This window comes from Hypomesus transpacificus, chromosome 15 (assembly GCF_021917145.1).
Source record: "Hypomesus transpacificus isolate Combined female chromosome 15, fHypTra1, whole genome shotgun sequence".
Lineage (NCBI taxonomy): Eukaryota > Metazoa > Chordata > Actinopteri > Osmeriformes > Osmeridae > Hypomesus > Hypomesus transpacificus.
The window spans coordinates 12,022,684-12,048,930 of NC_061074.1; the positions used below are offsets into that span (position 1 = coordinate 12,022,684).

Below are 26,247 nucleotides of genomic sequence, written 5' to 3' on the forward strand. Positions count from 1 at the left end.
TAATTGTGTTACATCTTCAATTTTTCCAACACCATCACAAGCAACAACGGTGGTAGGCTCAGAAACGACATGAGGTCCATACATCTGACCAACACATGAGTAGCGTGGGATTGTGTCTTTAGCTTCAGCAAGGTGGCGAGGTCACTCACGGGGATATGATGTCATAGAGCATGTTTAGTTTCCTGGTGCTCTGTGGAGCCTGTGGATCTCCCTGCTCCTAATCCCTCTGTGTGTGTTTGGAGACCTTGCAAATCTCCTCTTCTGGGGGGACGTTCCGGGGACTTCAAACGGGCTTGTCGGGGAGATGGGGGTCACGGATCTTGGACACGTGCTTATCAAACGACTCGAGATCGCCCCAAGCTAGCGGGGCTGTGTGTGTGTGTGCTTTATGTGCTGTTATCCTCCAAACCTATTCCTGGCCTACTGGTTGTCAGCACATTCCTCTGTGAAGAGTTACACTTAGCTCCGATGTGTGTGAGTAACCCTGGCCGCCCACACAAACACATGCATGGCCACTGGGGAAAGTATACACTGCCACAACATAGGAAACCTTTTGATCACAATGACCCCCGCGGCACCCTCTGCTTTGACACACCCCAAATCCCAAGTCTCACCTGCCAAACATAGCTAGTCAAGACCTTCTACTTGTCTATCGTGGAGCTATAAACATCTTCATCATTATACCCTTCAACTCACAGTCCGTAAACTCAGTGTTCGCTGTTGTCCAGTAATAGAAAGTGAGTGTATGTGCTATGACTGAGCTAATGAGATATGTATGCTGCTTTAACTGCCTCTAGGTAAGGTAACCTAATAACACTAATAAAACTCACTAATAAAAAAGTTAGGTTAGCCTTAGCCAGACAGATACCTTCTCTTTGTAGAGGGGGTTGGGTATCACCCTGGCACTGTGGTGTAGTATACAGTATGTTGGTGTGTGTGTCTGTGTGTGTGTGTGATGTAGCGGAGGGATGGTTAGACAATTAACACCCTGAATACCTAACCCCAAACTCCCCTTCCCTGTTAAATCCCCATCCCCAAGGGGATAGTGTTACCATGGAGCTTGTTAAGAAGAGCAGTTGTCATTGGGTGCTGGACTGTTGTTGCCTATTGAGTTACAGGGTTGATGTTGCAATGCCAGAAATGTGACATCTCTCTTTATGTTTCCATTGATGTTCATGTTCAAAGAAAGACATGTCAACTGGACATGATCAAAGTTCTGGAAAGAAAGGAAGATCAATCTTATGGAAGGAATGAATAAACTTCACTGTGTGTGTTTGCATGTTTGTGTGAGTGTATGTGCGTGTGTGTTGCTGGATAGATCAAAACACCTCTCATAGAGACAAACAGCCATCTGTCAGATGTCCGGTGTACAGGTCAATGGGTGCGCATGAGGATCCAATGTGTTGTACCAAGTGAAGTGTGTGTGTCTGACGTTCTGCTGTTGGCTGCAGGTGTTCGTCTGGACCGCGTGCGTGGAGGCAGACAGAAGTACAAGAGGAGGATTGATGCTGAAAACAGCCCGTGTCTCCTCCCTCAGAGCGGCCTGCCCCAGAAGAGAGCATGTAAGCAGCCAAACACAGCGTCAACTCATCTCGCCGTCCGCGGGTTCTCTCTTTCTCTAGATTCCCTCTGTTCCTCTCCTGTGCTCTTTGCAGTCCTTCCCTCCCTTTCTTCATCTCTCCTTCTCTCTCCATCCGATCCCTGATCTTTTACCGTACTTTCTACGTGCACAATTTGTAAGTCAAGATAAAAGATTAAAAAATTCTAAATTCGAATGCTGAATGAATGAAATGTAAATGTGATCTCTCTCTCTTCCTCCATCTCTATCTTCCTCTCTCTTCCTCCATCTCTTTCTCTCTCTCTCTCTCTCTCTCTCTCTCTCTCTCTCTCTCAGTCCCTCTGGGAGGCGTTATAGAGAACAAAGTGGTGTCCTTACTGTTGTTAGCTGAGCCCGAAGGGATCTTTGCCATGCCAGACCCCACGGTCCCAGACAGCGACATCAAGGCATTGACCACACTGTGTGACCTCGCCGACCGTGAACTCGTGGTCAATATCGGCTGGGCCAAGCACATACCAGGTATGTGCTCCCTCACACTAACATAGCATACACATGAGAAACTTCAGCTCTGAGCTGTTTATCTTGTCAAATTACCATATCCCCTGAACAACTTTGTGTGTTTGGTGGAGCACTTTTATACCGTCTACTAATGCTTGTCTCTCTAAAATAATTGGCCGCACAAAGAGTTTAAACCAAGATGGTGAGACATCTGAGTCTGTAAATCCAAGCTGTCATCTCTCTATCTCTGTATTCATTTGAAATACCTTTCTTCCCAAATGAAAAATTCCTTATCAGTATTTCACACCCAAAACATCACCACCTGTGTTTTTGCTTATGCTTGTCCAGCAATGCTTACAAAACAAACCCCCTTGCCTGTAAGCAGGTGTGTGTGTGTGTGTGTGCGACCGAGACTTTCATTGTTCTCAAGGAACAGAAGAAGAGCTCCATAGCTTGCCCCTGTGGTTATCCTGTGCCACAGCTCTCCTTCTTGTCGCTAACATTTACCATCAAAGTGTGAGCCTAACACGGTGTGACTGATGGGTGTATTTGGAGTCCTCTGCCAGCGGAGGGTTTGGCTGGTAGAGCACAGCAAAGCCGGGGAAGGAAATGCACCTCGTCACCTGAGGCCACCGACTGGGAGAAAAGATAGGAAGAGGGAGGGAGAGAGTGTAAACGAAAGAGCAAGGGAGCAGATGCCGAGGAAGAGACACTGGCGAAGAGAGGCGACAGAGGGGCTGACAAAGACAGAGAGAGAAAAGGAGGAGGGAGACAGAGAGGAGACCTTTGTGCTCCAGACCCCCTCGTAGCAGCGTAATGGTGGTGTCACATCAGTTCTGTGTGAGTGGCAGGTTATGGCCCGTGGCTGGAGGTACCAGCAGAGAGACCCAGGCTGTCTAAGCGAGATGTCCAGGGGGATGTGAGTCCAGTTGGGCCACTCGGCTGCCAGCTACCCCATCTTGTCCTGGTCTGTCACGCAGACAGACACTGATGTGGTGTGAATTCTGAGATACAGATGAACTAGCTAAAGACCCGCTCCCAAACTCATTTTTTGTCATTGTTTTTGAAAACATTTTTTTACGGTGAAGTTTAAACGAAGGGGGGGGGGGGGGAAATCTAGGTGATATGAAGATGACAGATGGATGGACACACACTCCAGTAAGTCCTAAACTCCAAGATATATAGCTCTCATGAATGTTTGTCCATTTAAGTCCTTAAAGACACACCCATACACACCGCGATCGATCATACCGTTTCAGAATACTGATCTCTATCGACCAATGAAATTGTCTGCAGACGTTTCCAATCAATCACAGAGAGATAAGACAGGAAGGGGAGCCAGAGGCGTTCCCATGGTGATTGTAAAACCACCAGACCCAGATAATAATCACTGATGGCGTCAAAAAGGAAAGACTGTCCTCCTCCTCTTTTCCCTTGCTTTTCTATAAAACAAATCATCTGGTTTAATTATGGTGTGTGTGTGTGTGTGATTTATTCCTCCTCTCTGGGGGAGTATAATTCTGTTCTAGGTCCGTCCTTCAGGGGACACATAGGATTAGCCGTTCAACCTCTAACCACTGTATGAAGCAACCTTTTCTGAAACATGTCTCATGTCTTTCTACAGAAAATTCCTCCCACTGTCTCATCAATGGCAACAGTGGTTGCTCTGTCTCAGCAGACATATATACTTAACAATCTCCCCATTTCTCTCCTTGTCGGTCTCCCCATCTCTCTCCATCCAGGTTTCCCCTCGCTCTCGCTGGCAGACCAGATGAGTCTGTTGCAGAGCGGCTGGATGGAGATCCTGATCCTGCGCGTGGTGTTCCGCTCGCTGGCCTCGGAGGACAAGCTTGTGTATGCTGAAGACTACGTGATGGACGAGGAGCAGTCCAAACAGGCAGGTCTGTTCGATCTCAACAACGCCATCCTGCAGCTAGTGAGGAAGTTCAGAGCCATGAAGCTGGAGAGGGAGGAGTTTGTGGTTCTCAAAGCCATCGCGCTCGCCAACTCAGGTAAGAAGGAATGCTATCGTTGTCGAAGTAACTCAAGCAGAAAATTCTGAATTGGAGAGTTTTAGTGTCGATTGTCGTCCATTGCTGAGGCTTTAAACACCACCCGTAATCCCTTCTTTCTCTCCCTCCAGATTCTATGCAAATTGAGGACTTGGAGGCGGTGCAGGGTCTCCAGGATGTGCTCCATGGGGCCCTGCAGGACTACGAGAGCACCCAGCACCCCGAGGACCCCAGGCGGGCAGGCAAGCTCATCATGAGCCTCCCCCTGCTGCGACAGACAGCCTCCAGGGCCGTTCAGCACTTCTGTAGCATTAAGCAGGACGGCCGAGTGCCTATGCATAAACTGTTCCTCGAGCTGCTGGAGGCCAAGGTCTGACCTTCTCCGGGGAGCGGGTGGGGTTGGTGGTGTGTGTGGGGGGGGGGGGGGGAGGGGGGTGATGGGGATCCTCATAGGCCCGAGACTGAAACTGGAACTGGATGGTCCTTAGAACTGGATTGATATCCTTCAAGAATCCTACTAATGTTCTTGAGCTGAGTGCTGGATACAGGGCACAGTTTCCACATGCAGTTCAGTATGTCTGCTACAACATGCTGTCTGGCTCTTGTGTTTATCAGGAGTGCGGCCATTGTGTCACAGCATTAGACTCTTGCAAAAGCCAAGGTGAGGAGAACGCACTGTTATCATAATATTCTTCCAGAGGAAATAATGGTCGTATGGTCTGTTTGACAGAAGGACTAATGGAGTGTAGTGAATTGAACACAATATATTATAAAACTTGAAGATCCTCGAGGATAACCTTACATAGAAAAACTGCTTGAAGCCTGTTTCGTTTGCATTGAAATTATTTTGTGTTTTCAACTCACTGTCTATTTTGACGTTTCCATTCAAGTAACTAAAGGATAGGCTACAATATATAGTTTTGCCAAATAATTAAGTGGTTGTATCATTATTGTCAAATAGTTTCCAATCAACACCATTAATATGTATAGTATCCTGTCTGGAAATACTCAGACCTGACTTATCAGAAGCATCAAGTGCTACACATTGAAGATACCTATGCACCATGTGCTCTCCATAACACGCAAAATCACTACTGGTAACCATCAGGTTACACACTGGCAATGTCCATTGATGAAAGCTAACATTAATCTGCCATCTTGTTTCAAAGTCTTCAACAACAAAAACTATGGCCTCTTTATTTTTGTTATTAAAATATGTTCAGGGATGCACTTGAGGAATATAGAACTCATGGTGTACGAAGGTAGAAGAAAAAAAAACATATTTATTGTTTGCTTGATTATTATAATTATTTTTATTTACCAGCGTGGCATTAATGAAGAATAACTTTACATAATTTTCTAAAGGATTTTAGCCTCTGTTGTTCAGTGAAGTAAACAATACCTTTTGTACTTGCTTGACTACTTCACTTACCATCATATTCAAGTGATTTTTACATACTTGACAAAATTCAACTCTGATAATGTTGTAAAGTTTTAGATTATAACTTGTGCAAAGCACTACTTTCTTCTATCCATAAGTGGGAACTGGTGGTGGTGTGTTTATACTGTATACTGTATGTCTGTATGTCAGAGAGTAGAAATGTCAGAAATTCATATTTTAATGTACACCTTAAATGAAGGGAAATAAAGACAAAAGAGAGTCAGTTTAGACTTTAACAAATTCTTAAATGTTACAGGTTTGTGTTTTAATGTTTCATGTCTATGGTTTGCTCTGTTTGTGTACTGTATCAGAATATCCTGTATATTTTTGTGACAAAGTATATCAGCGAGAGTGAAGCAGCGACACATCCTGGAGGAGAGGGAGTTAGTGTATGTCCTTACTTCTGCTGTGTACAGTATAACAACCAATGCCAGACAAGAGATGCTATTTGATCAATTACCAATGTTCAGATTCTCAGGTGGATTCTAGGGCAATAAAAAAAAAAGCTTTCTGTTTCAAATCAGTTTAATGTGTGGCTCCTTTTTAATGTGTCTTCCTATAGGCAGAAAATGACATCACATTCTATCAAACCTAAAGATAATTAATGTATAATGGAAGTCAGGTGACAATCAACTGGTTGAAATGGTGCTAACACAGTACACATGTGTGTGTGATGTAAAACAAAGGTGGAAGGACGTGTGGGGAGTGTGTAATGACTGAGGGAGGGTCAGTCATGAATAATAGACACTTGGGCCACCGTAGTGACTTCTGTCAGACAACAACCTGCCACTTTAAGTCTACTGCAGCGTTTTACATCCCAAGACGACCAATAAATGATAGATTCAGCCGTTCCACTTTGACAGGTGGGGGAAGTCTTTTGGGAGAAATGGGGGAGGCGGAGTGGGAGGTGAGCAAAGGATCCCATTGGATGGAATCTATAATTAACAACATTTCTTTGATGAAGTGGAAGTTTAATGAAGCAGCACTTGGGAGGCCTATACTGGTCTTCAGGGGTTGTTGAAGAAGCTAATGAATACAGGCAGTTGAATTCCTCTCTCCACTGTTTTCTCAGAAGTGTGGAACAAATATATATATATATATATATATAGAGAGAGAGAGAGAGAGAGAGAGAGAGAGAGAGAGAGAGAGAGAGAGAGAGAGAGAGAGAGAGAGAGAGAGAGAGAGAGAGTGATTACAGAACTGTAATACAACATTAAAGGGAACTGATGATTAGGCCTAGTATTCCAAATGGAATTGTATACATTTTATACCAAGCTGATCATTTTTAATCAAAGATATTTCCAGTGAAACATTTTACACAAACACCTTTCAGAAATGTGAGCAGACAATCATATTGAAAATGTAATTTAAAAATGCCTGTAATGGTGAAGTATATCAAGTTTTCCATTTATCATCTCATTTAGATTTCATGCTTTGTTGTGACTGTGCTCTGAGTCAATAAGGCAGCATTAGCCACAGCTACATGGCTCTCAGGATCAATCACAATACCATACTGGTCCTGACAAATGAAACATTCACTCACTGACAGAATCAGACATGATTAGAATATTTTCCAACAGTACTGCTTCAAGTACCAGTACAGTGTAAATTCAATACAAGCGACCCTGCTAGCACCTATCATAGAACAACTTACAGATGTGCCTTACAGAAACACATGATGATAACTGAAATGTTATTAAGGTGAAAAAGAGACGAGAGAGGGAGAGAAGAGGAAACAAGAACATGGTAGGGTGAGCATGTACAGACTAAGATGAATAGAAGTGAACATCCTGATGGATGAATGGATTAAAGAGGTACCATAAGGGATGGATGGATGAACGAGTGATCCACAATACATTCATCCACAATACATTCATCAACACAAAACAATATTTGACATTTATTCAGGTCAAAGTGTTGCATCATGGGACGTGGCCAACAGCTTTTCCACCACATGGGCTTGTTTTAAGTGAGTTAGCGGCCGTGATTGACGCAACATCCTAATATGTCTCTTCTCTAAGTGAGTTAGAGTGTGTTTGTCTCTCAGACACCCAATGATGGATGAGCCCAGAGGAGAGGGGCTGTAAAAAAGAAAAGAAAAAAAGAAGCTGATTCTGGCATTCAGGCGTGACATCACTCTCCCAATAAAAAAACCATTGTCCCAAATCATCATGGCTAGCTATGAATGCTGATTAGTTTGTTAAAGGGACGCCGTTCCTTTATCACAATAACATGCACAACAAGCTTTCTTTTTCGGAAACGTATCCGATAAGTAACTTGGGATGGGTAGGGTTGTGTGTTTCTTTGAACAGTCGGACCATATCAGTGATACAGCAGCGATGTGGCCCACTGTAAAGCTCATCCTGCTCCTCAAACAATGTCTTAGCAAGAGCAAATACAGATGCAAGTATGTTGTATGATAAGTGGGAACATCCCAACTGTTTTCTGATTTCATGTCACATACGGTAGGCTAGCCTTTAGAAAGCTCAATCTTAGTTTTTCAATAGAAGACGGCAGTTTAAAACATTCTTTCACTGTGTCATGGCCCAAAATTGTATGAGATTACCATACTTAACTAGTTGATTATCCTGATGTGAACAAGCACTGGACTGTCCTTAAATGGCCTCCACCACAACTGCCTGTCAGGTCTGCATGTTATCCTCCCCATGGACAGCCGAGGTGAGTGGTTTAGTGGAGTGGACTGTCACGCAAGACAGCAAAGGGAGTATGTAGGCCTGCCCTGTAGCCTTCCAGACAATGCAACTGTGACTCATGGCATGAGTTGAAATTGAGTGGTAATTTACCGCCACCTTGTGGATTAATAATGTATTGCTATGAAAAATTTACAATAGCGCATCGATTAGCAGCGTTCCCCAACCACCAGTCCGCGGACCGGTACCGGTTCGTGGCCATTTGGTACAGGGCCCCACAGAAAAAAACAAAAACATTATTTCCTTTTAATTGATTATCAGAATCTGAAAGACGTTTTATTCTGAAAAATTACCGGATTCTCTCCTTCTCTGCGGGCCTTTCCCTGAGCAAAAAAAGCTCTGCAAAGATGCCCTGTATCTCAAGTCTGTTAACGACTATAAAATAAAAAATAAACGTATTGTTCAGATTTGGATAATTGGGGTCAAATGGATACCGTCCACAGTTAAACAAATGCATGTACATCTTTAGACATAAGTATTATTTTGTAGTATTGAGAAATGCTTACTGTTCAGATAAGTAACTGACTACACTCCAATTCTGTCATGTTGGTAAGTAATTGTTTGGTTTGCTGAAGCCTACTTTGTACACTTCAGAACAGAATCTTGATATGCCAAAGTGCTTACTTCAGTCTTTATGGGAAATAACTGTGTCAATCAAGTGTTGTTATTTTGCTAAAAATGCATCCTGGTTTGCTATTAATCTCGAATGTATAAGTGCAATATTGTCATAAATGATGTACATGTATGCTTCTATCACAAGCAACTTGCAATAAAGACATTTTAATGTAACGTCAGTGTATGCATTTCTCCTCAAGAGGGAGTCCTGAGAGCTATAAGCACTCACTGAGGTGTTTTTGGTAGGTGACAGTGACACAGGGAGTGTCTCACATGTTGTGATTCTATTCAACCGGCGGAGGGCAGCATCCGTCTACCTTGAAAAAACCTTCACAGTAGCCTACTAGTAGCGCTTACTGAAGTGGCTGCTACCTCTTGATGATTGTTGTTATTGCTACCTAAGCTTATCTGGCAGATGAGATATTCCATGGATAGCCTAAGGTGTGCACACTCGCCGACCTGCAATAGTAGCACGCTAAAGATATAACAACAAATATCTTCGAAATGTTTGTCTAAGCGGATTTTATTTAAGTACGAATGGAACCAGATACAGAAAGGCAAGTGATTGGACGCGAGCAGTGGTGGTAGCTGCCCATTCTATCTGAACAGCTACAGCTAGACAATGCCAGGACTAGCCACATCAACATTAGCGTGACACACATAACAAACGTAGGCTACTAATAGGGGTGTCACACAGTGCTGAGCTAAAAACGTCACGTTTTCACTATTATTGTTTGGTTCATTTATGTAATTACAAAGATTTTAACGTAGCCTCTGGTTAAGATCTCAGCAGCGTAAGTATTGTGTGAGGTACAGTAGCTTCGCCAAATGCGAAAAGAGCAGTTGTACATTCTTAAAACAAAATTAGGTAGCCTATAAATTACGCTACAGGAGCAACTAACTCTACATGACAAATCGTTTGAAAGCTGGCTCGTGTACCACTGGTTAATACAACCTATATAATAAGAGCTATAATAAGAGCGATGACGTAAGACGTAATGTAAGATCTGATACATTGTAAAACAGTTTTGGTTATTGTGAAAGTCAGGTGATTCAACAATATGTCATTACTCAACCGAGAGGATGGGTGTAGGCTTAAGCTCAGCATGCAGGTGTAAATCCCCCCCTCACATCAGTGTTGATGCGTTTGCTAAATTAATTGGGGGCTACATGAATTGAGAGCAATACACCATTAAATAACAAATTATGGTGTATACCAATTGAGTGAACAATTCTGTGAAGAGTGTGTGCACACCTGCATAACACTGCTTGTCTTCCTCCTTTAGCATGGTGAACTATGGCGAGGTGGAACCTCCTTCAAACTCTTTCTCTGAAGCTAAAATGATGGAAGCCAGGGGGGGGACCAGCACAGACTCAACCCCCTCCCTCTGCCCCTCGGCTACATCTGTCCCAGAGTGTGCCATCTGCCTCCAGAGCTGCATTCACCCTGTACGCCTCCCCTGCACCCACATCTTCTGTTTCCTGTGTGTGAAGGGAGCCTCCTGGCACAGCAAGCGCTGCGCCCTCTGCAGACAGGAAGTGCCCGAGGACTTCCTAGAGCGTCCCACCCTGCTGTCGCCAGAGGAGCTGAAGGCAGTGGCTGGAGGGGGGAGAGGGGACCACGATGCCTTGGGGGAGGCTGGCCAAGCCTGGTACTACGAGGGGAGGAACGGCTGGTGGCAGTACGACGAGCGCACCAGCCGTGAGTTGGAGGAATCCTCGGCCAGGGGCAGAAAGAGCGTGGAGATGCTGATTTCCGGCTTCCTGTACGTGGCTGACCTGGAGAACATGGTGCAGTATCGGCGCAATGAGCACGGACGGCGGCGACGCATGAAGCGGGACGTGGTGAACATTCCCAAGAAGGGCGTTGCCGGGCTCAGACTGGAGACCCTCCCGGCCGTGACATCAGGGGGGGCTGCAGGGCGTACAGAGCGGGGGAGTTTGGTCGACGGAGCCGATGTGACAGCGCGGTCACAGGCGTGGAGGAGCTCCGGCACTTTGGTTCCCCCTACATATGTCCGACCCCCAATGGTTCTGGGGGGCAATCAGGTCTTCGCTGCTTCTCTCTTGCGCCCCTCTCTGGAGGACTCACTCTCCCAGCTCCTCATCAGCCAACCAGAAGGTGGCGAGGAGGAGGAAGTGGAGACTGCCTCTCACGCCAGCCACGTGCACGAATCGGTATCTTGTAGCAGCGAGGGTGAGGAGATGGAGGGCCCGGGAAGGCAGAGGGGGAGAGTGGAGTTTGGGGGGCAGGAACTAAGACACGGACAGCCACAGCCACAGTGGAGGGAGAGCCAGCCTGACAGCCCCCCTCCTGATGGCAGCTTCTCCAGCGTTAGTGCTCGCTCACACAGCCCTGATGGTCAGTGTACGGTGACTGAGGTCTGACTGAAATGAAACAACAGACAATCCACCACACTAGATCATGGTCAGTCACTGTACTACAATCAGCCTAGCAAAAAAGCCTCAATGTAGAAATAAGACAGTTAAGGGGGTGATGGAGCCACCATCAGTAACCTTGCTGCCTGCAAAGTAATGTGTAGCACCTGCAGTTCACCAACCTCAAAAACCACTACCACCAACAGGTCTTTCATCTAGCACGGCTATGTCTCAGTCTTAAATTTTATGAATAATGTGTAGTGAGGTTTTTTCATTTTAGTTTGACTGATGACAAAAAGCACCTCTGCATCTTCAGTAGTCATGCAGTTTTTGCTGTAAGTTTGTGTTTTGAGGTGTCAAACGTCTGCTTGAAAATGTGGCAGTGTTAGAGATGCAGAAACTGAACGGGTAGAAATTCAGATCAGTTCTGTTTGCAGTATATTGCTGGAGGATTCTACTGAATTCAGAAAGTGACTTGAGTTGTTTTGCGTTTTGAATGTTCATAAGTCATTGGAATTAGTTGAATGGATATGTCTTGTTGTGATGACTATCTTTATGTCTTTAAAGCCATTAAACTCCTTTTGTTTGTGTTTTATTCCTCTGTGTTGATTTTGTTACTTGAGGGAATTTTAAGGTTATGTAGCCTATCTCTTAAGCAGAGTGTTGCATTGGTTTGATGTGAATGCTGCACAGTGTGCCTGTATTCGCATTAGAGAGGACTATAAGCATACTTCCAATGCAAAAGCAAAACTTACATGAGAAAAAGCTCTCTCTAATCTTCACATGAAAATATATTCTGTCATCTGCCATAAAAAAAAATTGTTATGTTTTTATGAATCTCTGAAGCTGTGTGGTCATGTGGGTGGGTGTTTCCATGGCCACCACCTGTGTGGCCCTTTCTCTGCTTGTGATGTCACTTGGTCAGTCACAAGCGCAACAGAAGAAGCCGTCAATAACACCAAAAGTTTCAGCAAATACCAAATCAGTCAATATGAAATGAAAAATGTCTGCTTTTCTTTTTACTTATACTTTCTGGCTTGTTTATTTGGAAACATGATATATGTGCCACTATTAAACCAATAAACCTGTTGTTATTTTGTTGTTTTTTAGTCTTATACCTGATGATTGTACATGCTATTCTTATGTCTACCCATGTCACGGGTCCATGAAACGAAGCACCTACACAGACACACCTTCTGTGAAGCACAACTTATATATCATGAGACACATTGGCGGCCGTGTATGAGTCATATTTAGATGGATATGCCATACCCCCAGACATACTGTATTTAGATAGTACATACAGATTTATATTGTATGTGTCAAGTAGCCATTTCAAGTGGGGGACACATATAGATGGGATACATTGGGTCACATGATGCCAATGTGACAGGGTGAAAGACATTTAGTCCCTGTACAGTAATCAGGGAGAGAGCGAATGAGGGATTGATCAAGTGATCTATCTGGAAAAGGAAGAAGAAGAACACATTTGTGAAGTTAATAAAATAATGTAAAGGAAAAGAATCGAGAGAGAGGGAGGGAGGGAGGGAGAATAGAGAATGAGGTGAAAGAGTTCAGCAGACCTTAGTGTGAGGAAGTCGGTCATTCGTAGCTGGAGGCAGACAGATGGGAGACAGCAGTGAAACGTATGTATGCACACACATAACTCAAAACAGTCTTCCGCATACTGTATAGACACATGCATCAGGATTTAAGTTACCCTGTACTTATCTTTTATCATGCAAAAATGACCATTTGCTCAGGGTACAAACACACACACACTTTCTATTTTACAGAATACAGTACACCAATTACAATCTTTTATATTCACTTAACATCATCTCCATACTTTCAAACTGCCTGAGACAGCTGCCTAGCACTTTTCCAGGGCATGCCTGCAACCTGCCAGCTTGTGTCCCTGCCTCAGACTAGCACAGATCAGCACCAGGGGCCTGCATCTGTGTCCCACGTCCCTGAGATGTGCAGCCAACGGCCACAACATCTGTTATTCCCCTGTCAGTGCTTGGTCCATTTTTGAGTTGTATGGTGGACCTGCAAGAACACAAGCACCTCTGTCTGACCTCTGTTAACGAACACAACATACGGTGTACGAGGGACATCAGAGATCCTACTCACACACACACACCCAGAGCCCAATCTCTACAGGAATAGCAGTATCGCAGCCGATCCCTCACCAACCTGGAATTCAGAAGGCAGTGTTGTTTTCGTGTCTACCGTATAAGTTGTGACCTTGTGGCTTTAGTTCTGAACAGGGAGGTGATTGTTTATTCTGTAATGTGCATGCATGTGTGTATTTCTAGTGGCGGGACAGGATGAGCCAGACAGGGTGACAAGCACAGCCTGAGAGTCTCACGCACTCCGGGAGCCAGCAATGACCTCATTCAACAGCCACCATCATCGGCCTAACACCATTAATACCTCTGGTATGTCAGTGACCACGGTGGGTGCCTTCAGAACCATTAATAACTCTCAAATCTCACCCGCTGAAATCATCAGTCTTCCTGTACACTAGCTCCCTCTTTTACAGGTCATGGTACAATGATACAGTTCTGCTACGATGGTGCCATTGTGTACAGGTATTCCACATTTCCAAGGACAGGAATTGTACTGTGTATTATTGTTATTTCCAGTTAAATGCATTTTCTTTTTCTTACTTTGGTTGCTGGAGAATGGAGGAAGTTGCGTGTATGCATATAGTAGAAGAGAAGATTTTTACACTGCAAATGACAGATGTACGGTATACGTTATTATCAGGGGGGGAGTGGAAAGGAGAGAGAGGGAAAGTGTGAGGGAGATCCATTTTCAGTTGTCAGGTCCCCTGCTGGCACAGCGGAGTCTCATGACCATCTCTACTGGTTGACTGGATCAACGTGTGCATTTTTTCAGGCGCCTATAGTTTTTTTTGTGGTGAGAGAAGTTGGTACCCACAACCCATGATGCTTGGCTGTCAGCGGGTGCTAAAACAATCAGCACATGAGATAACGACGGTAATATCGGACTCAGTCCAGTACCCAGTGGAACATTTTCGGCGCCTGTAAAAGCTAGAGTCAATCAGGAACTACGATTAATGGACTGCTAATCCTCGGTTTTGCATTTGGTCCTGTATCAGACGCTCTTATCCAGAGCGACTTACAGTAAGTACAGGGACATTCCCCCCGAGGCAAGTAGGGTGAAGGGCCTTGCCCAAGGACACAACGTCATTTGTCACGGCCGGGAATCAAACTGGCAACCTTCTGATTAGTTGCCCGATTCCCTAACCGCTCAGCTACCTCTACCTCTACCCCTTCTTCATAGACACAACTGTCTTCCTCTGGGTGAGGTCAAACGGGTCCATGCAGGTCACTCAGCTGGTCCAGTGCCAGAACCAGAGAAGCGTCTGGATGTCTCCACCCTCCACTATCCCAACAGCCGACATATATCACAGCAATAAACCTCAGACTCTGAAGCTGCGCCCAGCCAACTGTCGACATTAACAGCAGGTGGGAATTAAATGAAATGCAAGATCAGCATGACACCATTATCGAGGTCATGTTCATGGATAAATTAAATTTGACGTATTCGGAAATGTGCTTTAATCGAGTAATGTATGCTGGTTTGAATTGTTCAGCCATGAACTCACAGGTTAAGCTAATGGCTTGATGGCAGGGTTAGTGAGTTTAACTTAATTATTAATTTTGGCTTTTGAAAGTATCAAACTCAAAATATCCTACCCCCTTCCTTCAAAGTCACTCCCCCAAAACACATGAACCCTCACTTGACGGGCAGAGTGCACGCAGGTAGGTAGGTACGTAGGTAGACAGGCAAGTAGCCCATCCAATCATCACATTTGGTCCAGCATCGTCCAAACATTGTCAGAGCATTTTCAGCTTTTTTTCTAACAGGATGTGAAGTTTATTTCAGCAAAAAGTGCTTCACCAAAAGCATGACCTTCCCTGCCTTTAATTACAAGTTGTATTCCTGTTCAGCTGCAGTCTTGAAAGTTGATTTAAACCACTATTCTTTTGACCAATGATTGACCAACATGAAGGGATGATCTAGAAAAATGCTTTCTTTCATGTGCTGGCCCATAGCAACATTACAAAGGCTTAACAACTTCTAGCAGGATCTTAAACAATGACCAAAAACCAGTAGTCTCCCATTTGGTCCTTGCTATTCAAACAAAGGTCCCATACCAGCCTTTCAGTGCTCCTATGAGCTGGGATACTGACTTCTCCACTGTCCACTCACCCCACTATATATCTATGTTCTGTGATCTACGCTTATAGTTTCTACTTCCTGCATCGTGACCAGTCCAACATGCGAGCAGACCCTCCCAGACAACTCCTCAAATGAAGCTAAATGGGATCACCCTTCGTCACACGTTAGTAAGTGGTCCACTATTATGGACACCTCTTTCAAGCAGACACGAGAGTGCGTCCGAGGCTTGTTTTGAAAGACGAGATCCACAGATCCCATTTCAAAGGGGCTTTTTTGGCCTCCTTCTATTTTGATGAAGCACTCTGAGATTGTGAAGGTCTTCCGGGCGCCCTTGACGGAGCCTGGTCAGTATTGTGAGGTCACTGGTGTCCAAAACCACTGTCGTCACTAGGTGTTGGTGTCAGACACCTCAGTGGCCTCACTAGGACCCTCTGACAGGTTGGACAGACGGACTGTGGACTGAGTTAGACGATGCCACTGGCCCAGTTTAACGGCTGCAGGGGTTTGTCAAACCTGCCCAAGTAGGAAAATGTTACTTGTCTTTGATCGGAAATGGTTTGCCAAACCAATAAGATTGTTACTGTATGATCTTACATTTGTATTTCAGTTGAACACTTCAGAAACAGATTTATTGCCAAGTAAGTTTAGATAAACAAGGACTTAGCTTTGTTCTGATGGGGCTTAACAATAAACATCCCATGTCCCCAGACATGAATGAAGCCTAGTCCTGGACAACAACATTCTTCTCTTCTTTTAGGGGCTAGGTTTAATACATGTCTGGGTAACTGGGCCATAGTGATAATAGTAAACAGATAAAATAAACATGTAGTGATTTAATTAGACAAAATGATAATAATTAACATACAGTGATAACAGTAAATGCACAGTGAGACAAGTACAAAGTGCAAATGTGCAACAAAACAGTAACAAGAGGTACAAAAGACAGCGCATAAAAGAGTACATGTAAGAACTGTACCACACAGTGCCTTGTTCATGAGGCCAACTGCAGTTGAGAAGAAACCTGTGCCACAAGATGTTGGTCCTTATGGACTTCCAGAGGGGAGGGGTTAAGAGGTGGTGTCCAGAAAGGGAAGGGGTCGGCCACAATCGTCCAGCCTCAGTGGCCCGGAAACAGGCAGGTCCTGGAAGCAGGCAGGTCCTGGAAGCAGGCAGGTCCTGGAAGCAGGCAGGTCCTGGAAGCAGGCAGGTCCTGGAGGGATGGCAGGCTGCAGAGGATCACCCTCTCAGCAGAGTGAAGGATACATTGTGGTCTGCCCTTGTTCTTGGCAGTGGCCTTCGCAGCATATCATCAAATACTGTAGGAAGTCATGTTTTAAACATGAAGCAAGCTTTACGCATGTCCAGCAAAGTTGCGCATGGAGAGAAATGAAATACAAACAGTGTAACTGAACTGATAGCATCTTGAAATGTCTGTTGTCTCAGACAACTCAAATGGACTGTTTTTTATTTCACAAGAGAAAACATTCCATGTGTACAAGGTATTGAACAAGTTGTTAAATTGATTCAGTTCAGGACTTTGAGTTGAAACTGTGGAGCAGGGTGGTCCTGTCCATCGCCCGTCCACACGTGCACACCCACACACACATCCACACACCACACACTCAAACACGTTAAAGTGGTAGTTAAACATCTATTTTGAGAATGTTACAGTAGCAGACTGACACATGCTAGAGGGGGGGGGGGAGAGAGAGAAAGAGGGAGACGGAATGAACAAGCGACAGGTGGACAGAGATAAAGAGGACAGGAAGGAGTGACAGATACACCTCTGCCTGGAAGTTCTTCCTAGAGCCCTCACTGGCACCTGACCTCTTTTAGGTCGGGAGTAAAGTGAAAAGTACTGCTCATGAGCACATGTGGAGAACATGTGGAGACCATGCGGAGACCATGTATAGACCATGTGGAGACCATGTGGAGACCATGTGGAGACCATGTGCTTCCCTATACCACTAAAGACCCAGGTCTGTTTTGGGCAACACTTCATTGAAGTAGTCCAGTGTAGACCATTAAAGAATCACTATATGATTGAAGATGTAAACTTCTCAGTTAACTATCTACAAAACATAACTGGAAGCATAACTGTCAATGTAATAGGGCTGTATTCACGCTATTGTCTTATAGGACAGTATGGATAGTGTCCTATCCATGGGTGGACTTTAAATAAACCCACATCTATCTTCTGCTAATGCACTGCCACTGCTCTCTGATGAGACACAGAGAGTGTTCAGCACCTGCTACTGCTTGGCTGACTTGACCTCAGCAGGTCTCACAGAGTGACAACACCACACCGTCACGTGCCTTCCGGGACTGCAGGATAGCTGAGCAGAGGAGATCATTTTGGAAACCCACTTAATCTTGACATTTTCTTACTTTGAGGGCTTCAACTGAGAATTGATGGCTACTCATTAGCATGTTATTTCTGACTGTACCAACCACAACTCGTTTGGTAACATCGTCCTGACACATGCATTAACTTTTATGATCTCTACTCATTGGCCAGGGAGTTTTCTGACATCATCACCGAACACAAGCACATGTACTTGAGTCAAGTTGTGTGAACTTTCAACTTTCAACAATGTGGAAAGGTCAACACACCACAAACACACAGTGGAAACTTCAATAGTGCTTTATGAATGATGTGTGTGTCGTGTTTTTGTGCCTGTGTTTGTGCATTTGTTGTGTGTGAGTGTACATGTCAGGCTGTGTGCTTGCATGTGCTTACAGTGCTTGCATAGATACCTCTCGAACTCTGTAGCACTGTTACGTAAAAATCATTTTATGATGTGCCCAGTTTTGTACCCGGTGGGAGGGGGGCAGGGCCAAAGGCCCCCTCTGACGTCAGGAGTACCATGGCTACCATTCAGCTGTCTGTGCTGTTAAAGGACTGTCCACTGCCCTGGTCCCCTCGCCCAGTCATGTGGCGTCCCCTGATCCTAGTGCTGGCACTGCCTTCCTCGCTCACGAATAGAGCACACGCCGGGAACACTTTGTGCCCAGGGCTGCCAGTCTGTGTGTGTGCCCTTCATGAGGACGAGGGAGAGAAGAGGGCGATGAAGGGAAACAGAAAGTGAGATGACAGGGACAGTTTGTGGGTCTCGGGGTCCAAGCCAGGGGAGAAGCAGGGTTGACATGAAAGCAAGAAAGTCACAGTGACGAGGATACTGAGGAGGGGAGAGGGAAAACAGAAGAGGAAGATGAGTCACCCCTCACATCTCTCTCTCTTTCACTCTCTTTGTATTTATCTTCTGTCTGTCTGTCTGTCTGTCTGTCTGTCTGTCTGTCTGTCTGTCTGTCTGTCTGTCTGTCTGTCTGTCTGTCTGTCTCTGTGTCTGTCTTTCTCTTTCTCTCTGCCTCTCTCTCTTTCCTTTCGCTCTTCAGCAGCCAGCAGGAAGGCTTTATTAGGAGCCGTGATTGATGGCTGCCAGGCAGCCTTGTTAAAATACTCTGGAGGAGCAGAAAGAGGTGCCAGCCTGTGAGCCTGCATCTCATTTACACAGAGACACACATCAGGGCGGAGCGAGAGAGAGGCACAGACAGAGACACAGAGAAGGGGAGATCGAAAAACCTGGGGTGCGTGCAAGGGTGCTGGGGAGGGTCAGCTAGATGAGAAAGAGTCAAGGATGAGGATAGAGAGAGAGAGAGAGAGAGAGAGAGAGAGAGAGAGAGAGAGAGAGAGAGAGAGAGAGAGAGAGAGAGAGAGAGAGAGAGAGAGAGAGAGAGAGAGAGAGAGAGAGAGAGAGAGAGAGAGAGAGAGAGGAAACATTACAGAGACTGAGGTATGATGGTGGGTAACTACTATCAAACATGAATGAAAGCTTTGCTCGGATAAGATAGAAAAACAAAGAACAAAGACAGAGACATAAAAAGGGAGAGAGTGGCCAAGTGAATCAAAGAGATTGAGAAGGAAAGAGGGAGGGAGGGAACAAGGGGGCGATAGAGAAACAGCGGCACTCTCCTTTTCCCCTCCTCTTTATTTATACCTCTCTCAGCAGTAGGCTAAGATTTCTGGCACCAAAACAACGTCACGCTTTCTATTTTGGGTGTGAGGTGCAACATTGCAGCACGGTGTCAAGTGACAGGACCGAGGCGCCCTGGGGCCAAGGGACTGCTGTACACCCACACTCACATAATATTTCACACTGTATCTGTGTGTGTCTGTGTGTGCATACATACGTGTGTGTGTGTGTGTATGTGTGTGTGTTTGTGCAGGTGTGCATTTGAAAGAGAAAGAAAAAGAGATATAGACAAAGACCAGATCAAAGACAAAGACTAATGTAAGAGAGAGAGAGAGAGAGAGAGAGAGAGAGAGAGAGAGAGAGAGAGAGAGAGAGAGAGAGAGAGAGAGAGAGAGAGAGAGAGAGAGAGAGAGAGAGAGAGAGAGAGAAAGCCAAGTTAAATTATATTATTTGCATTGCTATAGAAGTGAGACCTGGCATGAGTAATTGTGTGTGTGTCTGTGTGTGAACAGTATGTGCGTGCGAGTGTGTGCGTTTCCCCTCCTACAGCTAGCCGACAGACAAGATGGCGGAGAGGCCAGAATAGTTGTTCCTCGAGTTTTAGTAGGAGAGAAGCTCAGGCTGTGAAAACAAATCTAACAAAGCTGAGCCCCTCACAGTCTAGACTCACGCCACCGCCCACTTCTGTTACTGTGAACATTATAGCCTGGTAACAAGGCCAAGAGGTGTGAGACTATGTGCCACAATATATATCCCACTGACACAACCCCTGTTACTGTGCACTTGCTGAAAATGCTTCCAAAAAAAAGTCACGTCCCTGTCAAAAGATATTTGTATTACTGTGGTTCATGGTATACACTCGTATTGGTGGAATGATTCTAGCTGAGGGTTAGGGCTAATGCTAACCAAAACATATTCTTATATGATGTGGTTCCTCAGCAGGGATACCTATGGAATCCTTTATTACGTTTTTGGATTGTGTAGTTCTTTTTTATCTTTTACTTTGACTGTTTGTATACTTACAGTACACACCCTCAGTATTGTACACAACTTGTACACAACAACAAGAGAAATGTATTCAGAACTGCTCAGACATGCAAGAGAAAGATGCTTCTTATAACTTTATATTTAGAAGTCAATTTGTAATATTGTTAACGGTACAGTATCATCTCATATCTAATCCTTGGGATGAAATTGATGGTGTGAAGGTGTTGATTTTAGCTTATCATCAGTGACTTGAAAACCCTTACTTTTGCTTTGGGAGATTGAGAGGGCTACTGTATCACATATCAGAAGGACATGTGCAGTAGCATGTGCTACCTCATTAACCTAATGAAACCTTTAGGCAAACATTTAGCCCCAAATGAGGAAGATGTACACAGAGAGACTCTCCTTGTCAAAGCACTGTTTTTTATTATCAAGAAAGGAAAATGACAGAAAAAGCACTGTATAGTCATATACTGTATGTTTCACTAAGTTTACTTGAACGTTTCCAATGCATTACTTTGATAATAATACAGTAAAACACACCATAGACAGATTTTCGCTTACAACAGCTCATGTGCAACTGAAGACGTCTGTCAGCCATCTTGAAACTGAGGCAACATGATGATAATGGGTCAAGTTCAATACAGGGACATGCACCCGCAAATATAGGGGCATGCTACATCAACACAGCCATCCAAAGAAACATTGTTTTTAAAACAAGACAGATAAAGTCTAATAGTAAAATAAATATTAAATCAAAATTGAGCAGGACCAGGTTTGGCACAGAAGGGAAGGCCACCGCAACACTGAAGACTTATTTGGTGTCCATTTAAATAAACACCATATACATATAAGTGAACCACTTTTCATAATTCTCTTAAAGCACTTTTTATAGACTGGTATAAAGAACATTCTTTAATATTTACAGAAAGATGGGATGAGATGACGAATGAACTATGTCTTAGAATGGGGAAGGTGTAGGTAGTATGGGTGGCTTTCACATGATGACAGTCTCTGCATGGAGCAGGTAGGAGCTGAAGGACTGCTGCTTCAGGGCAGGACTTGGGCTTCGTGTCATGGGGCTCGGCGGGCGTGCCAGAGGGCTTGGGGGCCGAGACATCGGACCACACGGGGCGGAGATCTTGGAAGTAGGGGTGCAGCTTGCCCACCTGGACGGCGGACGTTGATTGGCGGGTCGAGCAGGACGACAGAAATTCCTTCTGGGGGTTGCCGGGGACGACTGAGGAGGAGTGGCCTGAAGGAAGATGGTCAGATTCAGTAAGGTCAAGACAGCAAGGGACTGTGTGTTTGCGTGAATGGAAATGTGTGTGTGGCATGTTTGTGTACAAGTTTTGAATAAGCTCACCTGCTGCATCTCCTGTCTGTAGGGGGAGAGTGCTGCACTAGCTCGTGGGCTGGGGTTATACTCATGCTCAATATCCAGCATATCCAGCAGCTCTACAAGTCCTCCATCCTTCCCCACCATCCCTCCCCTCTGGATCCTCTGAGATCCAGGAGAGCCCCCCAGGTTCCTGTATTCCACTCTGGGCTCTACAGGCTGGGGTGCAGGTCTCTTAACTCTCTGACCATGGACCAGGTCCCTGTCTCCCGCACTCGAGGCCCTGGGTCTGGCCTTGGGGCTCCCACCCACCTGGGTCCTCCTCTGGGGCTGGGCCCCATGCTGGGGTCCTTTAGGGTGGCCATAGCTGGCCAGAGATGTGCCCCGCTGCTCTGCCACGTAGCTCTGTTTGCGAGAGTCTATTACAGGCCCTGCTGCAGCCCAGTCTTGGATGGGGTCCATCTCTGCTGTCAGCACTGAGGAATCCGCCTGGAATTTTTGGACGGGGCCACGAGTGGGAGTCCTGCCGGCGCCAAGGCTCCTGCGCTGACAGGCAGGGGTGGGGCACCTGGGTTCCTGGGGCACCAGATTGGTCAATACGCCAGTGTCAGTGAAAGTCTTGCCCTCGTTCTCCTGAAGCATGGCACCAAACTTCCTGAGGACAGAGGGGCTACCGCACTTCCTGTCCACCAGGACGCCGGAGTTATGGACCTTCCTGTCTGGAGCTGGGGAGTCGGGGAGCTGGGAGGTAGAGCGAGGGGGTACAGGGGGAGCGTCTCTCTGTCTGAAAGGGGGTTTGGCCCCTGTGTTCTCCTTGTTGCAGTGTTTGTTTTTTCTGTTTTCAGCCTCCTCAAACCCTACCATGATCCTGTCCTGGACAACCCTGAAACACATGACTTCCATAAAAACCACAATCGATTTCACCAATGCACTGATCAATTGTATTTGTTTCCAAGCTTGTTGGCTATTCTTCAAAATGTGAGTTTATAAAAATGTGTGTTCAGCGGCCTAAACTGATATACAGTGTACACCAGAACTATGTGTTTGAGATGTTCGATATTGTGAATATGCCGATATGTCACCCCTACCTTTCATTGGCCGGCTTCCTGTTGACCTCATTCTGGTCTCCAGGCAGATTCCAGCTTACTTTGGCCATCTGTTTCCCATGCTGGTCAAGAAGAAAAGATTTAAATTGCATTTATCATAATTGTTATACTATTTTATAGTAGTATTGGTTTATAATTTTGGGGCTGATAGCAGTGTCAGTTCTAGGAATTTATATTTCCATTACATGTATGGATTTATTTCGGAGGAAGGGTATGGGGATACCAGGTTTGACAAGAACCCCCTACACTTCTGTGTCAGCAGACTTGAAGGAACCCTTAAGTGCAATCAATATGCTGATATAGCTTCTCCTGACTACCAAGAAGTTATGAGACAGACTCCTCCCATATTGCTCACACCTATCCAATTTCTCCTTGACAGTAAACAGCGATAGGCAAGGTTTACTAAATGTTGAAGATGTTGTGTATGAGAAGCAAACTTAGAGATGTAACTAACTGTAGAATTAACTCACAGTGATGGGAGCACCACTGTTCTTCCGGGTCATTCCATGGCCCTGACCAAGGTAGTCCTGCAACAAGTCTCCAAACTCCGCCACCCCACTGCTGTGAGCATATCCAGTGCTACGATTCTGATGATTGACAGGGTAGCTGCAACCGTTGGTGGCATAGTTGTAGCCGTTGCTATGGAGATTTGGCGAACCAACAGCTCTGTCCTTATTGCCGTAGCTGTGACAACCAGGCGGGTCACAGAAGCCGTTGCCTTGGTGCTGTGGACCAAAGTTCAGGTCGTTGGAGTTTTTCTCACTGGTGATGTCGTTTCCTCCCCTACGAGCTTGAACCTCATTGTACAGCTGTAATTTAAAATAAAGCAAACATAAAAATATTGTTTAGCACAACACTTGGTGAAACTAATAAATAACTGCATAGCCAGATGGGGTATGGACCCTGAACATATGTGTCTATCCATTATTTGTGCACTGTAAACACTTTTCTAATGTGAGATAAATCAAGCACTACAATCTACTGTACAAAACAAACAGATCACATAACCTTCACAAAATTGTGCAACTGGCCTATTTTTATAATTGGCAGATGTCATTTCATTTTGAGCTAGCATGTATACCTTTGGCATTCCAAGTCTTAATGCATTCATTGGCATCTAATTTCAGTATTATGGGGTGCGTCGTGTGTGTTCTGCCTGTCTGTCAGCACATCACATTTTAATTAGCTAGTTAACATTTGTCTGTATCATTAGCCCAGAGTGGGCATTGGACTAAGACGGGGTGTGTACAGCCAACTGTGTATTATCGGGTGGGCACACACAGACATTCACAGCCTATTAAACCCTCTCTAGGGAAGGTCCCTTTGACCTGAATGCAAAACCTTTTCAACTAAGGGGTGTGAGATGTAAATATGTTCGCACTGTTGTTGCCCCTACTCACTAACATGACATGTTGTTTTAATGTGACATTGCTGTCGATCACAATATGTGTCAGTCAGATCTGGGGTTGCCTGTCGATTCCCCGTGTTGCATGATGCCACGGGAGTGTCTCAGGACACGCCCGACTGCTTTCAACCACCTTAACATCTCCTCACCTCCTCTATTTTCATCTGCATGTCCTGTAGCTGGACCTCCCACTCCTGCATCTCCAGGTCAAAGCTGTCCGTAAGCTCGGCCCTCTCGGTGCCCCAGCTCTGCCCACGATGCTCCAGCCCGCGCGGCAGGTCGATAGCTGCCATGTCGGGCCGCTTTGACCTTTGGGCTGATTTGCAGTTTCCTCCAACTGCTATTTGGTTTGACCTTCTGGTTTGAAGTCACGTGAGGGTCAAGGGGTGAACAATGGTGAGAAGATAAGAACACTGCAAAAAAAGAGAGGTGGGAAACAGGACAGAAAGGGTTATTGAGGAGGACAAACAATGCAAGGGGACATAAAGAAAGCTCCTACTATGTAGTTTTGTTTTTGCTCCTAAATATGATGATAAACTGTCCTCGTTCCATTATTTAATTATTTATTTTGATCTGGTAACTTTATGCTTACTGCTGCAATGATATACTTCACTGGTCTGCTCTTGATTACTTTGCTTTGAAAGTTATTTTCTATTGGACTTTGGAAAATTACAACCACGCGCTGTGAGGTGGATGCATTCCGAAGCCATGAGCCACTTGCGCACTCATTCCCCATTTGTCACACGTCAAAATCACAAAACAGAAACACCAAAAAACTCATCACCCGGAAGAATCATATCATTGGGACGTGTTCATGTTACAAACAAGGACGCACTTCCGCTCCATCTCCCGTTTCATTGTGCGCACACTGCGCATTTGTCAACCCTAATCGATAAGGTCAGTGCACAGGGCAGTATGCAGGAAAACCGCCTCACCTTTCACCGTCTTGGATAGCGGGCTATTTCGGACATGTATATCCAAGCATGGTTGCCTTGATTTATAGTGCCTATAAATCACTATCAATAAATTAAAACGAGCTCGTCTTCGCTGTCGACTAATATGATACGAAGACTCACCCCGCCGAAAGTATCCGAATATACACGTACAAGTCCAGTACCTCCCTCATGATGATGTAAGAATGGAGGGATATTTATAAACGTGTAACTATGCATCGTAAACTAAGGAAGAGAGAGAGCGAAGAGTGAGAGGTACAGATAGATAAGAGTGGTAAGAGAGAAGGGGAGAGATAGAAACAGATTGTAAATAACTAAAGCATCGTGTGCCTTACTCATTTAAAAATACCTGCACATCAAAGTCAGGTGCAAGGTGCATTGTTCGTCAAAGTCGGAAGGCCTTTAATTATAACCTATTAAAAGATGTATTCATCAAGGGAAATGTCTGCAAGGTTAAGTATTTCTGTTTGTCATTTGGTTACTTTTTCTATAAAGCACAACGAATAAGTAAGTTATGTTTCAGGACAAAACTATGGTGTTTCATGACAAGGATTAAATAGCCTAAATTTACCAAACTACACTTTTTGAAAACTGTTTTTTAAATTCGCATAACAATATTGAAGTTAAAATAGTTATATTGTGCTTCTGTTCTTACCTTTTAGTAAAATATCTTCCTTCTGTAATGCCTTTCAATGTAAAGTGAGCATATATCGAAGGATGTGCGTTCAATGACTCCCTTCAACTGAAATGCGTCTCCCTTTACGTTGGTTCGTCTCGGACAGTAGCGCGTCAACCCCCTGTTGCGAAATCCTCTCGCTCGTGCCTCCCTATCGGTTGCCTTCGCTAAATTACGTAAAGTCCCGCGGATTGGATTTAAAGAGACCTTCTCCTGTCACACTCCGGCAGTAGGGTTAAGTCCGTAGCAGGTGCCTTCGCTCAGGGTAAACAACTTCTGTTCCAGGGGGCAACAAGCCTTTATAGTGGCCCTCAGTATTTACGTGGCGTCGTCATTGAAGTTCGGATCAAATGTCATAATGTCACATTTATTCCA

The 26,247-nt window shown here is 45.0% G+C and overlaps 3 protein-coding genes across 3 annotated transcripts; 2 read left to right on the forward strand and 1 right to left on the reverse strand.

Annotated features, from left to right (window-relative positions):
• The first annotated feature begins 34 nt into the window (after positions 1-34).
• On the forward strand, positions 35-6,032 carry LOC124478156 (estrogen-related receptor gamma-like). The gene is made up of 4 exons (XM_047036330.1): positions 35-1,562; positions 1,895-2,077; positions 3,799-4,068; positions 4,200-6,032. Exons 1-4 carry the CDS (start codon positions 1,388-1,390, stop codon positions 4,442-4,444), a joined length of 873 nt encoding a protein of 290 aa, XP_046892286.1. The 5' UTR covers positions 35-1,387; the 3' UTR covers positions 4,445-6,032.
• Positions 6,033-9,197: 3,165 nt separating this feature from the next.
• On the forward strand, positions 9,198-12,318 carry LOC124477862 (E3 ubiquitin-protein ligase rnf146-like). Its single transcript, XM_047035928.1, has 2 exons — positions 9,198-9,392; positions 10,122-12,318. The coding sequence occupies exons 1-2, from the start codon at positions 9,373-9,375 to the stop codon at positions 11,221-11,223; spliced, it is 1,122 nt and encodes a 373-aa protein (XP_046891884.1). The 5' UTR covers positions 9,198-9,372; the 3' UTR covers positions 11,224-12,318.
• An 8,493-nt stretch (positions 12,319-20,811) lies between these two features.
• On the reverse strand, positions 20,812-26,156 carry LOC124477417 (actin cytoskeleton-regulatory complex protein pan1-like). The gene is made up of 6 exons (XM_047035181.1): positions 25,852-26,156; positions 24,393-24,656; positions 23,309-23,647; positions 22,821-22,900; positions 21,760-22,615; positions 20,812-21,648 (listed from the first exon to the last, which is right to left on the reverse strand). The coding sequence occupies exons 2-6, from the start codon at positions 24,534-24,536 to the stop codon at positions 21,391-21,393; spliced, it is 1,677 nt and encodes a 558-aa protein (XP_046891137.1). The 5' UTR covers positions 24,537-24,656; positions 25,852-26,156; the 3' UTR covers positions 20,812-21,390.
• Between the last annotated feature and the right edge of the window lie 91 nt (positions 26,157-26,247).